This window comes from Epinephelus moara, chromosome 4 (genome assembly GCF_006386435.1).
Source record: "Epinephelus moara isolate mb chromosome 4, YSFRI_EMoa_1.0, whole genome shotgun sequence".
NCBI lineage: Eukaryota > Metazoa > Chordata > Actinopteri > Perciformes > Serranidae > Epinephelus > Epinephelus moara.
In genome coordinates, this window is record NC_065509.1 from 8,763,397 (window position 1) to 8,780,722 (window position 17,326).

The 17,326-nt window shown below is 40.6% G+C and overlaps 1 protein-coding gene across 1 annotated transcript in view; it reads right to left on the reverse strand.

Annotated features, from left to right (window-relative positions):
• Positions 1-17,326, reverse strand: part of aff2 (AF4/FMR2 family, member 2) — a 225,209-nt gene that overhangs the window by 90,377 nt on the left and 117,506 nt on the right. The window contains exons 5-6 of the mRNA XM_050043221.1: positions 10,478-10,522; positions 1,662-1,748 (exon numbers count right to left, since the gene is read on the reverse strand). Of these exons, the coding sequence (XP_049899178.1) occupies positions 1,662-1,748; positions 10,478-10,522 (132 nt within the window). The remainder of the gene's footprint in view (positions 1-1,661; positions 1,749-10,477; positions 10,523-17,326) is intronic.

The window sequence follows — 17,326 nt, forward strand, 5'->3', positions numbered from 1 at the left end:
AGGAAAATAAATTATACATTCATGGATACTTTTTGTCAAAGCTTGAATGCCAAGAAAATGTAATACTTCATAAAATTGCGATTAAGACTTTTTAATACTTTTTAAGGGCCTTAATTTTCCAACATTTGATTTATCAACTTTTAATACTTTTTAAGACCCCGCGGACACCCTGTAAAAACAAGCCAATGCTGAGGTGAGGATTCTTAAAATAACATCTGTATAGATGTGAAGCCCTGACTATATCTGACTGATCTTTAATAAAAGCTGTTGTCTTGTATTTTTTTTCCTCTGAAAATATTAACCTAAAAGTCAACACACAGTTTATTTAGCCTGTGTAGCTGAGGGGACAAGTCTGCTCTGAAGCAGCAAACTGTAATGATGCTGATTTACATGAGAATTCATGTAAAATGGAGGTTGAGCCATGAACATAAATCACCTGTAAAGCATTTTAAAAAATTAATCTATTGTAACTAAAACAATTAGAGAACAAACTTACATATAAGTCTGACAATATTTTAATAAATCAACATCATATCAGACAGAATGTAAGTGTTTCTGTGACTTCCTGTAGAGACTGAAGACTGCTGGAAACTGTTGGAAAACTGTCTGACTTGACCACAGCTTTTTGTCATCGCCTGCTCTCGTCTACTTTCCAAGGGAGGCACAGTTCATCTGGAATGAGCCTGTTGTTTCCAAGGTGCTGGCATTTCATTTTTACACATTACGTGCCACCGCCATGTAACGCGATGTCAACAGGTTGTGGTCAATTCATGTATTTTTGTGAGACCAGGCTGAGTAGAAGTCAGTACATGTAAATATCAAATTCTTAAATGTTAATGCTAAGAGTTCATTCATAAATGAACACTGAGGTAGTCTACAGTACCTGATGATCTAAAAAAAACAAAAAACAAATCAAGTGTCCTCTTGGAGGAGAATAAATACCAGGCAAAGAGAAATGTCTTAACCTGGCAACCCAAAATTTGTTCTCATTAATTGCCCATAACTGACTATAAAGCATTTGATTTAATAACTGTTAATAAAGCCATTAATTGCAACTTAAAAAATATTTATATAGAGTGCCTTGTATGAAAAGTGGTCCCCAAACTTTTAATATGCTATTATTAACAGCTACTTTACTTTCACAGAGAAGAAGTGGCTCTTTTTAAGAGTTCATGCACTTCTATTCAGCTCTGGACACACAGTGCGGAGTTGAATTAAACATGCAGTACTTCATTAACATTGTAATTTCATTGGCTGTCACTTTTGCCACTGCGCAGGATGAGGCAACAGTAATCTGATTCCATCCCAGCAATCACTGCCGCAGTGAATTTATGAATCAGATCTAATTAGCAGACTGAAGATTCTCAGTGACAGACTGCAGTTAGTTTTATGATGAGCCACCAGTAAGTGTGGGAGTGTAAGTGAAGGTTTTTCAACACTCTCTCATCTTTTTCCACTCACTGACTCATGCAAAATAAAGGAAAAAGATGTAGTTAGAGCACAAGTAGAGAACATGAAAACAAAATGTACGAAAGCATACATTACCAGACTTGTAATCCAAAATGAATCAGCGCTATTAAGCCTTGCTGTGAGCTGGTGTGTTTTACTTTGGTGAATGAAAGGTGTTTGCAGTGGGACGAAGACAGAGAAGTCATACTAACCTTATTTGGGATGGGGAACTTGGTCTGATCAGCCTTCCCAGGAGTGTGTATGGCTGTAAGAGGAGGAGGCCAGGAATGGGTCATCTCCTAAATACACAAACACACACATTTATATTACATTACTAAGCATAATTTATGATCATTTATGGCCAAATCCAAACTGAAGAAAGCATACAACTCATGGTAAATGTAAGGTTGCCCGCACTTGGAAAGTACTGGTGAATAACAATGATGACTATAGTTGAGCAAATTTGAGCAAAGGGACTACTTATGCAACATCTTTGATGCAGAGGAGTGGAGTCAGCATTCAATCAAGGCTGCGCTGAAGCATCCCCATCAGAGTGGACTTTAATATAACTTATAGTACAAACTGAGAGGAGCATGGGGAGTTGGTGGCACACCAGGGATCAGTGTACTGAAGTGCAGAGTCGTTGAATCACCAAAATAAAAGCTGACTCCAGTTGGTTGCATTACAGCTAAGCAGCACAGCAGCAGAAGCAGCATCCCATTTCAATTATTCTAATCACACAGTCCTCTCTGTTGAATCCAGTCTCAATATGTAGAAGCTTCAATTAGTTAACAAGATAAGCATATGTGCATGTGTGTGTGTGATTGTGTGTGTCCCGCAGCTATATAATCTGTTAGATATTGGCTGTTTCTCTCTCTCTCTCACACAAGCAGGGGAACATTACTGCATATACTGGGAAATCTGCTCACAAAGCAAAGTGAAGCTAACCAGCTAATTTTTCATTTGGTTGCAGTTGTACCCTACGTCAGTGAAATATAAATGCTGCATTTTACTTCACACACGTGTGTTCACACTCAAACAACTGCCATACAGCAGGTCACTAGGTCGGAGGGCTTGAAAGGTCACTGACATCACAATTTCCCATCATGCGTCTCTTCGCCCCCTCAGGAGCGGATGACTCATATTCATCAGATGACTCATGTTTTCATGTGTGTCTGCCTGTGTGTGGGTAAGGCTGTGTGTATAAGTGTAGCTTAATGTTACTGAAGATTCCTCAGTATGAGTCTTATCTATGTGCATGTGTGTGTTTTCCCTCTCTGAAATCGTAATGCATTCGGCCTGACGACATACGGTGCGTTGCTAGGCAACTCTTCTCTGACATCATCACAACCCTCCTGAAAGAGTTCCTGTGTTTTGACAGACGGCACTCCGGTGTGTGTGTGTGTGTGCGTGCGTGTGTGTATTTGTGCATGTCTTTGAATATGTGTGTGTGCGTGCGCGTGTGTGTGTGTGTTTGTGTGTCTTTAAATGTGTTACTACTGCTATTGTATGCGATTAACTCAGTCTGTCACCCTACCACACACAGACATTAACACAGACCCACATGTCGCTGTGTTTAATGATGCTTTTCATTTGTTACTGACTCTGCCTTTGTGGACATGCAGCAAAAACTATTTTATCTGGGTGTTCAAGTGGAGTAACAAAATAATTATTTTCAAATCAAACATCAGTGAGCTGCAAATGTGTAATCAATACTATATGCTTGTTTACCTAAAATATAGAGGCAAAACAACTCAGAACAATGCTGGAAATGTGTCTGATGAAGAGCAGACTGCTTGAAGACTTCTGAAATGCTTCCAGTCAACATTGGAATGGTGACAGAGATGTAGCTCAATCTGACATGTAGCTGCACTCAGTGGACATTTACGTTCCATTTACCTCCCAAAATCAGTTTAAATTTGATTCAAATGTAGGTAAACACAACAACAGTACTAATACAAGCCTACGGTAAACGTGCGTGAAACTACAACTACACTACAAACTACAAGCAAATCTTAAAATGTGGATGTGAATTTAAAGGGTTACTTCACCTAATTTACAAAAAATAACCTCCAGTGGAATCTTTCAGTGCAGATAGTTTTGCCTGTATTTGTCTTCGTTTTGGGATTTCCTTCCACCCCTGTAAAATGGGGGAGAATGAAATTTTTCTTGTGATGCTCACATCCATAAAAATCTCACATTATCGGAAAGAAGCGCTTTTCTTTTAGTCGTTTTGCATTTCATTGTCTCAGTGACTTAATAGCCCAGCAGTAGATGGTCAGAGCTTGTCTGCCCCAGCTAGCTTGCTAGCTAGTGTTTTTTAATACATTTAGTATCAGTATGCATAACTTACTCGGACTTGAGTTATCAAACTAGCTTTCTGAATTTCCATCTGTGCCACACTAATTGGCAGAAAATCAGTCTCAGTCATTTTGCACACTAAGTGGTCAAAGCCTCAGAATGGTCAGCCTGTTCTCATTCTCAACTCGTCAAATACTTTGTCCGTGATTTCGGCGTCACACACTGATGCAAAAAGGCACATTTCACGACAGTATGATAAATCGCCACACGGCTCAGTTTGTAATGCTGCTGACAACATTGTAATATAAACTGGAAAGTCCCTAAAGGATGAGCAGGAGGGGAAGTGGATTGGTCAAACAAACCCCAGACTTTCATCCAGAAGCCTGGTGTTTGCTTCCCCTGTGAATGTAGAGCCAAACCATGATGTTTTTTTTCTGAACCTAACCACATGCTCATCTTGCACAAGGAAATAAACATAAAAACAAAGTCTCTTTGAAAAAGACTGTATTAGGGATATAACGATTACCGGTAAAATGATAAACCGTGGTAAAAATCCCGATGGTTAGTATTACTGTTTCAAATTTTAATTATCATTAAAACCGCGTTTGATTACCGCACTTTGAAAAACTCACGGTGATACTGCTCATTGCCTGGAAAAGCAGCAGCAGTAGTCCCTTAGACACAGGCGCACATGCGCAGTTTGCAATGTTTGGCCTCTGAAAACATGGCTGAAGGCACCGAAGGCACACGAACAGCGCTCCGGAGATTTTTCGTGCCGTGACTTGGCTGACAGACATGACACACTACACGATGGTCCACACCAATTATCCTTGGTTGTCTTTCACGGCGTGTGTAATGTCATCGGGTTATTCTTGTCCTATTTTTATTACTTTTAGTATTATTTCAGTCACTGTGTCTGTTCATGTGCCAGCCAAAATGTTGCTGTAGTCACCTAAAAAGCGGCAGCAGATGGCAGGAGCTCCATTTGAAGTACCGTACGCAAACATTCAAATTACTGAATCCTCCCCAACAAGTTCCTACACATATTTCACAATAAAAGCCTATTTAGAAAATGGAGGGATTCTCTCAGCTGAGGTTATAAGGGGCTTTTAATTTGAAACAAATTCAGGAAGTGTTGAGTTTGAAATGACGGCGCGATGCATTAACTTTATGAAGCCAACGGGAGCGGAGAAGTAAAAATATAAAGATACAGAGGGATTAATAAATAACGGACCGTCTATAATGTAGTCTGTTTCAAATGAAGCTGGGAGCCTCTGTAGTTGTGGTGAGCAAAAGCCCCGCCACTAATTTTAATTTTCTTACTTTATGTCAGTCTCCATTATGAAGAAATAACATTGTTTGCTAGCTTGATGCTAATGGCAGTACTCAGCGGGTTGACAAAGTGCCTCTGCTGTTTCACACCATCATTTTCCCCTTTTACTCTGTGTGGTAACACCCCTAGAGGAAATATTAAAAAGGCTGGGGTGTTGTTGCCCTACAATTATCTATGGCAACAGCTACCTCTGTGTTTCTATTGGTGAAAGTGACGACTGTGATGGGAGTAATCGTGAACGACAAAAAGAAAATCAAACATGCTAGACTTTCTGTTAGACAGAAAGTACATTGTGCTCTTTATTTTCAGACCGAATGCAATGATTGGTCAGAGTTTTTTTCTGTCCTGTCTGTCTTCCCCACGTGGAGGCCTCCGACAGACGTAACCACTCGCGTAACATCGCCCCCACACCCTCCACCTCTGAGTCTGTGAGACAACATATATGCTAGTAACAGGGACACTTGTGGATATAAACTAGTAACAGGGACGCTTGTGGATATAAACTAGTAACCTGAGATGACCATGGTTTCGCCTGGAGCTGTCCCAAAGGGAAGACACCGGCAGCGCTGTGACAGGACGCGGAAGTGCGGAGGGGTTAGCTCTATGCTAACAGCTAACCCCATCAAACCAGCTGTTCCCAGCGGCCTTCTGGTGAACGTCCGCTCGCTGGACACGAAATAGATTACATCCAACTGTGGAGATGCACTCACTGAGGAGTGAGGGACTGCTGCGTCCTTGAGTTTACTGGGACATGAATGAATGGCAGTGGTCGAATTGAGGGGGGATGAGGGGGGATGCCATCCCCTTTGTTAGAAAATTGACCAAAAAGCATCCCCCTTGTTAATCTAGAATCTGTGAGTGCAGGCATGGACGTAATTTGAGGGGGGGACGCAGGGGACATGTCCACCGCACTTCCCGTATCTGTGCCCTCCGTCCCCCGCACTTTTTACAGCCGTTACCACTGTCCAATTTGTTTTTAACATGTGGTAACGTGTTTTTCCGAGCCGTCTTTAAACACACCATGAGAAGGCGCATACACACGGCGTCATGTTGTGATCAGAGTCAATCCACACAGACAAGACGTGTGCTGCTGGGCAGTGCTGATGAGTGTTAACTATGTTCAGCAAAGCAGCCAGCAAGAAGCAAAAAACCTTGCACAGTTTCTTCCAAACAACCCGTGTAAGTTGAGTGATGCTCTAGATGCATGTAGATAATGTTAGCTAAATGATGACTAATTAATAGATGCCAATATATCAAGTTAAGCTAGTTAACAAGAACACTGATGTTATTGTTACCTATGTTAAATACCTTGCTAGCTAGTTTCATGCTAGGAATAAACCCACTCCTCCTTAATAAGAACTTGTGCTCACTATTGCTTTCCACATATTTTTTTAATCTTTATTGCCACAATATAAAGAGCAGGGTCAGGGAGGAGGCAGTGGACCAGAGGCCAGCAAGGATGATCATGCAGGAGAGATTATAACTGGCTGAGAGAAAATATCTATAGCATAAAAGTGACTGCGATTAATTTCTACAGCTATGTCACCACTACTATTCTTAATTCTATTTCTAAATTTTGCTGTGCACATTTATTATCTATATTATTGCAACAGATAGAAGAGGGACAGGGAGAAACCAGGCAGGTATCAGGACAGGGACCTGACAGCAGCACCAATTATCAGCCCAAGGCTTCACAGATTAGGAGAAATTATAACTGGCTAAGGAAATGTCTATAGGATAAGAGTGACTCGAAGATTAATTTTCACAGCTATTTCAGAGCTACTCTTATGAATACTCTAAAATGTTTTTTGTCTGTATTGCAATAGCAATAGTACTGCATTATTTGTGTTTTTAAAGGCAGCAGGTATAGGTCAAGCCATTTTTCTTTATCTTGATTAATTTTGCACATCTGTGCTGTCATATTTGATGATGTGTGCATGCAAAAAAAAATCAAAGCTACATTGCATCCCCCTTGTTAAAAATTAACAATTCGACCACTGATGAATGATAACATATAAGACGCTGGTGTTGAGCTAAGGAGGCTAACACTACATAGAGCAGACAGGGAGGCTGCATCATCTGGTAAGCTCCGTGGTGTATACACAAACAATTCGTGGTGCTGTGATGTGAAGAGGATCTCCCAGTTCTGCTCACAGGATGTGGAGCTCTGACTGTGAAATGTCAACCCTTTTCATCTTACTATTGCACTATTAGGTTCTTTCTTGTATGTTACACTAATTGTTTTTAAATGTTTTGTTTCTTTTTGCTTGGGGTATGCGAAATGTCAGTTTGTTTTTTGTGCTGCGCATAAAATTGACAAATAAAGAAGTTCAGTTCATAACGTTATACGACAACACAGCATCCAGTTGCTAATGGCTAACATTAGCCAACTGTAGCGTAGCCTCTGAAACATCAATGTTATCTTCCTTGTGCGTTTCCACTTACTAGTAACGTTAACATTACTATCTAACGTTAGCACTGTAACCGTATTCTAAGACTCAGTCATCTCTGACTCTGGTTGAGTTTTTAAACTCCGGGGTTGCATTTGTAACGTTTCACTCGCCCTCCTCTTCCGTGTATCTAACGTTACCATGCCAATGCCTATGTCTATCATAGACGTAGTCTGAGTGGGCGGAAGTTCGCTGCATAGATCAGCCTCTCATTGGGTGGAACGAGCCACCCGCTGAAGACCCGCTCTACCACCTCCGGTTGTGTAGCAGTTTTCAACCGTTTTCAACTTGTCCTTCACTAACTTTTGCGATGTTTGATCTTGCGGGGATGTAGCCATTTTTCTGCCATGGTTCGCGTCCTGTAGGCGATATTTTTGTGGGCCTGTTACACCAAAACCTGTTTCCCCCCGGCAATATTTATGCAAGCGCACCGTTGCTGTGGCACCGCCCAGAACGATTGTGATTGGTTGAAAGAAATACAAGCAAACGGGGCATTTTTTTCTCCAATCTTAAAATGAGAGTCGGCCCAGCCAGACCTTTCTTTTCTTGAGAAAGGTCTGGTGAGTGAGACTATCATAGACGTAATGAGGACGTAATGGAGGAGGGGGGAGTAGGCCTTTGGAGGGAGGTGGAGTTGCAGGAGGAGGAGGAGGATCGGACTTTAGAGGGAGGCGGGAGATGTGGATGTTCAAATTTTTTCTAAGTACTGTGTGAAATGCAAGAAAGGTAAGAGCTGCTTTAAATGATTTCAGTGTGTGTATAAGTACTTTTTGAACATTTTGAGCACATTTCAATAATACCGCAATAATAATGATAACCGTGATAATTTTGGTCACAATAACCGTGATATTACATTTTCATACCGTTGCATCACTAGACTGTATGCATGTAATGAGCATAAACTGTACAATTCCTGTGAAAACAGAAATGTTTTTTCAAAAGACAAACTGCATTCAACATGTGTAAATGGACCCGCTGTCCTGGAACTTCAACAACAGATGCAAGAGGGTACCTAGTGCGTCATATTTTGACATGTAGGTCCACTGACATGGCGGCCATATTTAATGAGTTGGGATGAGAATGCGTTGGAATGACCCATTTCACTTCCCAGCTAGCAGCGATGTGGTCCTTGGCAGCGAGCCATCCTCGGACAAGGCAGTCCGGTGTTTGTTCTTAGTGTTGAAAAACATAGTGCTAGTTCTATGCTGAAGAGTAGCATCACACAATTTACATATGACTTTGTTGCCTTTCTAGAGGCAATATTCCCACACTGAGCTTTGCTCAGCACTTGTCTTTTTTTTTTTATATCACAGACTGCTATCTAGTAGAGCTGTTGGCAGAGTGTGTGTGTGTGTGTGTGTGTGTGTGTGTGTGTGTGTGTGTGCAAATTAACCTATAGACTCACATGTTGATTGTGCTTTTTTATGTCTTGTATATCCTTTTTCTTTTTTGCTATGGACCCTCCTGTGAGTCTAAAATAAGGTTTATAATAATAATAATAATAATAATAAAATGTAAATTTTAATATGTGTGCTGTAGTGTGAACTTCCATCAACTCAATATTAGAGTCAGTCTTAAAGACTGACATTTTAACATCTTGACATGTAAAAGTCAAAACTATCTGCATGGCTACATACCACTAATGTGAATGAACTGACCCTGGAGGTGGGGTAAAAAAAAGATAATTCACTTGTAGTCCAACCTGGGATTGGTAAAGATCTACCTTTCTAGATCTGATAAAGCTACTTGTATAGTAACCATACCATATGCTAAAATATTAGCAAGGGTTATTCATGTATTGGAGACAGAAATGATTCCCTCCATCATAGAGTGTGGTTCAAATGATCCAAACACTGCAAAAACTCTTCTGAATGTCTGAAGTCAGTTTAAGCAGCTTTACTTCTGTGCACAATATCTCTGATACACACTGTTACCTTGAATTGTGAAAACATCCAAAACAACAATGTTTCTGTGACAACCGACTTGTAGCTGTGCCATCACAGAAAGGGGAAAAAATGAACCTCGGGCCTCCGCTCCGATTCACCTCACCTCACATTTTGAACTCTCCGATCTTTCCACTTGACACGGCTAAAAACCACAGACTGAATCCAATAGCCCAACGATATTATTGACAAAGGCTTTTCATGCAGCTCACAGCACACTATCTGTCACACAGCCTGTTGGCCAGCATATTGATTTGTGAAAGGGAGAGAGAGAGAAGTGAGTGACAGAGGGCAGAGAGGGATGAGGAGAGAGGAAAGACAGGGAGGAAAAGAGAGAGCGGGCACCATGAGTGATGTGACAAAGGAGAGAGTGGAGATAGAGACTAATACAGAGAGGAAGACGGAGTGAGGGGAGAAAGAGATAACTTGACATAAAGCAGTCAGAGAAGGTCCTTGTCTTTATAGCTGCAAATCCTTTGACTGGGAAGATTTGTGGGAAAACATTTCTGTTTTGACATCACCCTGAAGGAACATGCAAACAAAACAAAAAGACAAAAAAGAGGGGAGATTGCGGAAAAAATACGTTGCTTGATGTAATTTTGATGACATGCAGATAGGAAAAGAGGAGGATAGATAGATAGATAGATAGATAGAGAGAGAGAGAGAGAGAGAGAGAGAGAGAGAGAGAGAGAGAGAGAGAGAGAGAAATGAAAGGAGGGTAAAGGAAAAGAGAAAATTGTGGAAAGATTTCTGGATGAAGTCACTGTACAAAAACAAAAACTTGTATAATCATTGACCTGAGCCAATAGATCTCCTTCTCTCCCCCTCTGTTTCTCCTTTTCTCTCTCCCCTGTCCTTTCTTCCTAAAATCAGACTCTCTGGAGAGAGACGAAGGTCTTTGTGAGCAAACAGAAAACAGCTGATAATCAGTGCAATTACTGTGTGTGTGTGTGTGTGTGTGTGTGTGTGTGTGTGTGTGTGTGAGTGCCCAAGCAACATACCCGCAAAATCTCTTCAACACAGCTGGAGTCATTTGGTAGGCTGACCTGGAGAAAACAAAGAAGAGAGAGACAGAGACTGACTTCAACACTATTTATAGCACCATTGCATTACATGTGAAACAGCAGAAACAGACAGTTATAAGCAATGGAAATACATACAGCAGATTTATCCACACGACAGGCATAATTGACCATTCTCTATGCCCCACTCCCCTCCCATCAAGCTTTCCGTTCTCACATGGCACATACGCAGTTTACAACAACACAGACTTTTGAAGGGGGTTGGTATCAAAGAGTATAACATCAGTAGGCTATAAGCTGTAGATGGTGATTTTAACATATTGACCCAAGAAAATACACATTGAACATTTGATCTAAGGAAAACCATGCTGTGAACATAAACCCTTTGAAAGGTGTCATTAATGAGACATACGAAGGGAATATTGAGCTAGGGGAACCTGGGAACATAGATATGCTCCCATAACTAGCTAGGTAATTAAACTAATGGCTTAATCAAGTTTCAAGACAAGAAAATGCAGTTACCAGCAGAGTTATCCAGGTTACTGGTTGCCTCGTTATAAAACTAAACCCTGTCCAAAGGTCATAAATATGCTGTTGATGGCTACAGGGTTCCTGCTGATCCTTGAAAAGACTTAAAAGGCACTGAATTCATTAATCTATAAATAAGGCATTAATTGTATTGAAATGTCTTAAATCAGTCTTTCAAAAGTCTTAAAAATGCTAAGACACGGGAAGTAGGATTTTATATATATATGTATGAATGAATGTATGTGTGTGTGTGTGTGTGTGTGTGTATATATATATATATATATATATATATATATCTTTTATTATCTTATTATCTTCTATTTATCTTTATCTTTTTTTTTCCAGATGTTGCATTGTGAAATTTTAAAAATAATTAGTATATAATTATATATTAATTCTTCACTGAATGCCTCTTGCATTAATGTCATGCAGATCAGGATAGTGGAACCAACAACTTGTTTCCAACCAGAATGCTCACAGCAGACAATACACTGTCTGCTAGCTAGTTTTCAGTCAGTACGTTTACATGGACAGTTTAATTCCACTTTCATTCGGAATGAAAGGCCATTCCGATGTAAAGTTGTCATGTAAACAGTCATTCCGAAAAATGGTCATTCCGACTGAAAATTAAATCCGATTAAAGGGGGTGGTTTATTCCGTTTGTCATTCCGAAAGAAAGAATTTTGTGTGCATGTAAACGCTCATTCCTCTTTAAGTTCATTCCGGTCTTTCTGCGCATGATGACGTATATAGCGCGCATAGCAACGGGCTGAGATAGAGCAGTCAGACTCGTTGCACTCACTGGTTTCCATTCGCCACAGAATGTTCTTCTGTCTCCCTTCTTCGACCTTCTACCTCCCTTCTCCTCCTCAACAGACGAAGCATTAGCAGAACAAGGTTGTTGTCGTACTGCTGCTTCAAGAATATAAGCAAAACAAGCCTGAAAAAGGCACTAAGAACGGCGTCGTCAAGCATCTTGTTATCCGGAGCGAGGACTACAGTGTTTTCTTCCGATAAACGTAAACATGTAACATCCGCCCCGCCCCCTATCCAATCAGAAACCTTCCCTGCCCCAAACCTTGCGCAGACCTGGATAAAGGCGATTAAACTGATCTCCCGTGTAAACCCTCATTCGGAATGAATATTTCTCATGTAAACTACCTGGAAAGGTAGTTCCAAATGATTTCATTCAGATTTATTTCATTCTGAATGAGAAGCCATCATGTAACCATATCCAGTGTAACCTGGATGAAACATGGAGTGAAAATTACACAAAAAATGTCTTTTTAATCCCGATTGTGCAGCATGGCTGAAACTAGTAAAAGAAAAAAACACAAAACTGCCCCAAAAAAAAAACAAACAAACAACAAACATCAGGTATTTTTCAAAAAGGTAATGTTTTTTTACGATAAAAAAACAATTTGTTTTCTTTTTTTTTATTGGCCTTAAAATTTATTGCAACTGGCACTAAGAAACATCTTGCAATGTCTTGAATTAACTTGCCTTCAATTGTGGGAACCCTGATACCTAAAAGACTGAGGCTACATGCCACAGAAAGACATGTTGTGCTACGTAAAACTGCATTGTTCTTGTTTTAGAGTGTAATGCCAGTTAGTCTTACTACAGTGCTCAAAAAAATTAAGGCAATACTTACTGGTCGCAGTATAACACCAAGTAAGTTAAACTTCAGGGATATCAATCTGTCAATTTAGGAAGCACAAATCACTGTGAATCAGTTTCACCTGCTTTGATGCAAATGAAAGTGACAAAAGGTGCAATGGAGAGGCAAGACGACCCCAAAAAAAGGGAATGGTTTTACATGTGGTGGCCACAGACAGTTGCTCTCTTCTTACCCTTCCTGACTGATTCTTCTCTAATTTTGTGCTCTGCTAGTGTCCTTGTCACTACTGGCAGCATGAGGCGATACCCACATCCCAATCAGGTTGCACAGGTCCATACATGCAGTCACAAGAAGGTTTGCTGTGTCTCCCAGCACAGTCTCAGGAGCATGGAGGAGATACCAGGGAACTGGTTGGTACACAAGGAGAGCTGGACAGGGCAACACAAGTTCATCTACCCAGCAGCAGGACCGGTATCTGCTCCTTTGTGTGAGGAGAAACAGGAGGTGCACTGCAAATGCCCTACAAATTGACCTCCAGCAGACTGGTGTGCATGTTTCTGACCAAACTGTCAGAAACAGACTTCATGAGGGTGACATGAGGGCCCAGCCAGAGAACACCAGAATTGGCAGGTTTGCCATTGGTGCCCCGTTCTCTTCACAGATGAGAGCAGGTTCAGAGTCTGGAGACGCCATGGTGAACATTATGCTGCCTGTAACGTCATCCAGCATGACTGTTTTGGCAGTGGGTCAGAGATCTTCAGGGGAGGCATATCATTGGAGGGTCACACAGACCTCCATGTCATAACCAACAGTACCCTAACAGCTGTTCCCAGGACGAAATCCTCAGAGCGACTGTCAGACCTTACACTGGTGCAGTGGGCCCTGGGTTCCTCCTCGGGCAGGACAATGCCCAGGGTCATGTGGCCAGAGTGTGTAGGCAGTTCCTGGATGATGAAGGCATTGATGCCATTGATTGGTCCTCTCATTCCCCTGACCTAAATGCAATTAAGCACCTATGGGACATTGTGTATCAGTGCATCTGAAGCCACCAAGTACCGCCACAGAGGAGCTCACTGATGCCCTGATCCTGGTCTGGGAGGAGATTTCCCAGGACACCATCCACCGACTCATCGGGAGCATGTCCAGATGTTGTCAGTACATATAGGCACGCAGGGACCATACACACTACTGAGTCACATTATACAGTAAGTTGCTGTGATAAAATTCACACAAGTTGGATCGGCCTGGGATTTCAGTTTTTTACTTTGATTATTTTGGTTTCCATTGACTGTTGTTGCGTCATTTTGTTCTCAACAAATTATACAATGTGCATCAGTAAAGATTTTCAACTTGAATAATTTGTTCATCAAGGTCTGATGTGTAATTAAAGTGTTCCCTTCATTTTTTGGAGCAGTATTTTATTGGTGTGACAATGAGGAAAAATGTTGTTTTTTGCTGTATGTGACTTGTGTTTTGCCATATTACGTTAGGTCAGGTAACATTAGCTCAGGAAGCATTAACTTAAACTCTGATAGCTTCCAGAATCCTCTTTACTATAGAAGGTATACACCACACAACAAATGTGTTAGTGTGAAGGGGACTTTATTAAAATTTAGCCTGAACCCAATAAACTAATGTCACCTAGTTGATTCATAATGTGATCTTTTGCCTTGCAAGTAATAACTGGCTACTATTGAATGTTACAGGGTAACATTCAGGGTGAACTAGTTAGCTTGGCATGCTGACAGTTGCATCTCAAAACAGATAAACACAATGTTTTATCAGTTCCTTGCAATTTTTCTGTGTGTTTTTGTTTGGGGAAAAAAGACACTACATTATAGAGCTGCAATGATAATTGCACTGAATTTACTTCGGGATTAATAAAGTATTTATCTATCTATCTAAGTCAATTAAACGATGATTTAATCAACAGAAAATTGATTGACAACCAATCAATCATTTAATTCATTTTTCAAGCAAAGATGCCAAACATGCAATACATCTACATTCTCAAATATGAGGCTTTGCTGCTTTCCTTGGTTTTACATGATAATTTAATGTTTGGGTTTGGAAATTTTGGTTGGACAAAACCAGACATCAATCAAGTCACTTCAGGGAACAATTAATCAAGAAAATAATGTACAGATTAATATATAACAAATAAAATTGTTAGTTGCAGCCCTACGCCAAAGTCCAAAGTCTTTATATTCCAAGAACAGCTTTTACTACAGCCCTTTGCATACCACATTCATCTATTCCAAAACATTCATTTAAAATTGTCTTATTACTTTTTCTATTTTAGATCTATATTAACACTTTGGCAGTCAAAGCATTTGTGCAATTTGGGTGTCTACAACAATGAAATATAGCAGAATTATATTTATCCACCACACTATATCTTTGTGTTAGTTATAAATACTGGTTTGTGCATGTGGGCAGAGAAAAGTAATGGAGGGACATTTAGAAAGCTGAGATATTTTAGTTTTTAAATTCAAAAAAGGCCATAAAATGCTTGTGGTTTGGCCTGTGTCATGTTAACCACAGGGCCATTTCAGCTCCACGATTCATGGGACTGGCTGGAGTTTTATTTAAAGAGAAAGAAAGAGGCTGCTTGAGCTTAAACATATGCAACTACTCTGACTGAATTTACCAGTTCAGTGGCTGCACACTGCTAATCTGTGTTAACATGTGCCCTTGTCAATAAAGTCGTTCCTATTGAACAGGAGTGATCTGGACACTGAAGACTAAAGTAACATAACACCAGATGTCAATTCAGACAGCCTAACAACACAATTGAAAACGCTCACGAAAGGGGAAACTAAAATAAAACATTAATGTCAAACAATGAAAACTCAACCGTTGAATAACAAATTTAAACGCAAGTCAAAACATGATGTTTCTGTAGCTCGTTGCTGTGTTGGGTCAGCCAAAGTGCCTATTTGCTGCTAATGCAAACGAGTTGTTCTTCTATTAATCCAAACAAGCAGTTATTGCCACTGCTGGAAACACATGACTGTGTGAGCTAAAATCTAAAAGAAACATGAATAAATGTTTTCTGCCAGATTATTGCCTCCAAAAAGTAATTGAAAGCAAAATAAAGTAATTCACAGGGCCAGAACTTGGCTTAGATCAATCCAACAAACAGGCTCATTAAAGAAGAAGAAAGAGACTGAGGAACAGCTGGAAGAGGCACAAAGACTGAGAGACTCTGAGAGCACTTCACTGCACTCATGTCTAACATACTACAGCACCATAACCTCTGTCACACACCATTACTAATAGCACCAAACATGAACAGAGGAACAATTTAGTAACCATGATGAGGAGGATGACATCATCTTCAGCCTTAAATCACTGACCGTTAACATAACAAAGCAATAAAAGTGATTCTAGCTGAAGTGTATGTGTGTGAGTGTGTGTGTGTGTGGTAGACAGAGTCTAAACTGCTTGAGCTCAACAACAAAACATCCATCTGTTTTGTAGACATGAGCTGTGCTCCCACACGAGCTCATTACTCTACATCAACATTATATTAATTGGACAGTGAGTCAACAGGAAACCATAGTGGGAGGAAGAAGACATGTGCTTTCCAAAGAAATATTTGAGGCTACTTTCGACCAAAACTTAAAAATCTTTCAGTATGACAAATAAAAGAGGCATGCTACATTTACATTGTGTACAAAACTAAAATTACCACCCTGCAGATGTATGCCTCTGTGAACCAGTAAAGTTATACTTAAAGTTTACATCCATGTCTGTGAAAACATGCTTCACACAGTTATGACAATGAGTAATGGCCGAAAAGTATTTTTGCAGAACATTGTGATGTCACAGTGAACCTGACCTTTGACCTTTTAGATATATGTTATTACATTATAATTTTATCCTATTCAACATTTGTGGGAATTTTGTCATATTTGGTGCATACATTCTCGAGTTATGGCCAAAAACATGTTTTGTGAAGTCACAATGCAGTGTTTCCCACAGGATTTTGGGAAACTATGGGGGGATACTCCCCCCCCCCCCCTCCGGAAGAAAATTTTGAACATTGCAAATTGAAATGAATTTGTATACAAAATGTACAGAAAGGTAAAATCATCAAGTTTTGAAAAAAATGTACAGAAAGGTAAAATCATCAAGTTTTGAAAAAGTATTGCAATTTAATTTTGTCTTTAATGCTATCATCTTATATTAACTTTGTAATATGATTATCTTATATAATGTTATTACTATCCTAAAACATTCTCCAGGTCCTCTGTAACTCTGCAGGACTTATTTCCACCCTGCCCAGCAGCAGTACCGTGGCGAATGGTCCCTAACTGCGGGGAGAACGGAGCAGGCTTCCCCGGAGGTCCGCCGCTTTTCCCGGTCCCTCTTCTCCACACTTTGGGCTCTAGTTTCGCAGACCGGGCGAGGCGGGCGCACCTGCGCTTCGCCAACTGGGTGTGGCCAGGTGGATTTTGCAAGTTCGGCACACCGTGCGCGCTGGCGCAGCTACTCGTCTGTCCCACCTCCGTCCCTCCTACCTGCGCAAGTTGGAAAGAGGGAGGAGAGAAGGCGTGGAGTGGGTTTTACACACATCACACCAATCAAATGAGCCCCTCTCCTCGCCCTTAAATGCGCCGCGCGAAGGCGTAATGAGAGTTTACTCAATTCGCCATGGCAGAAGAGAGCAGCAG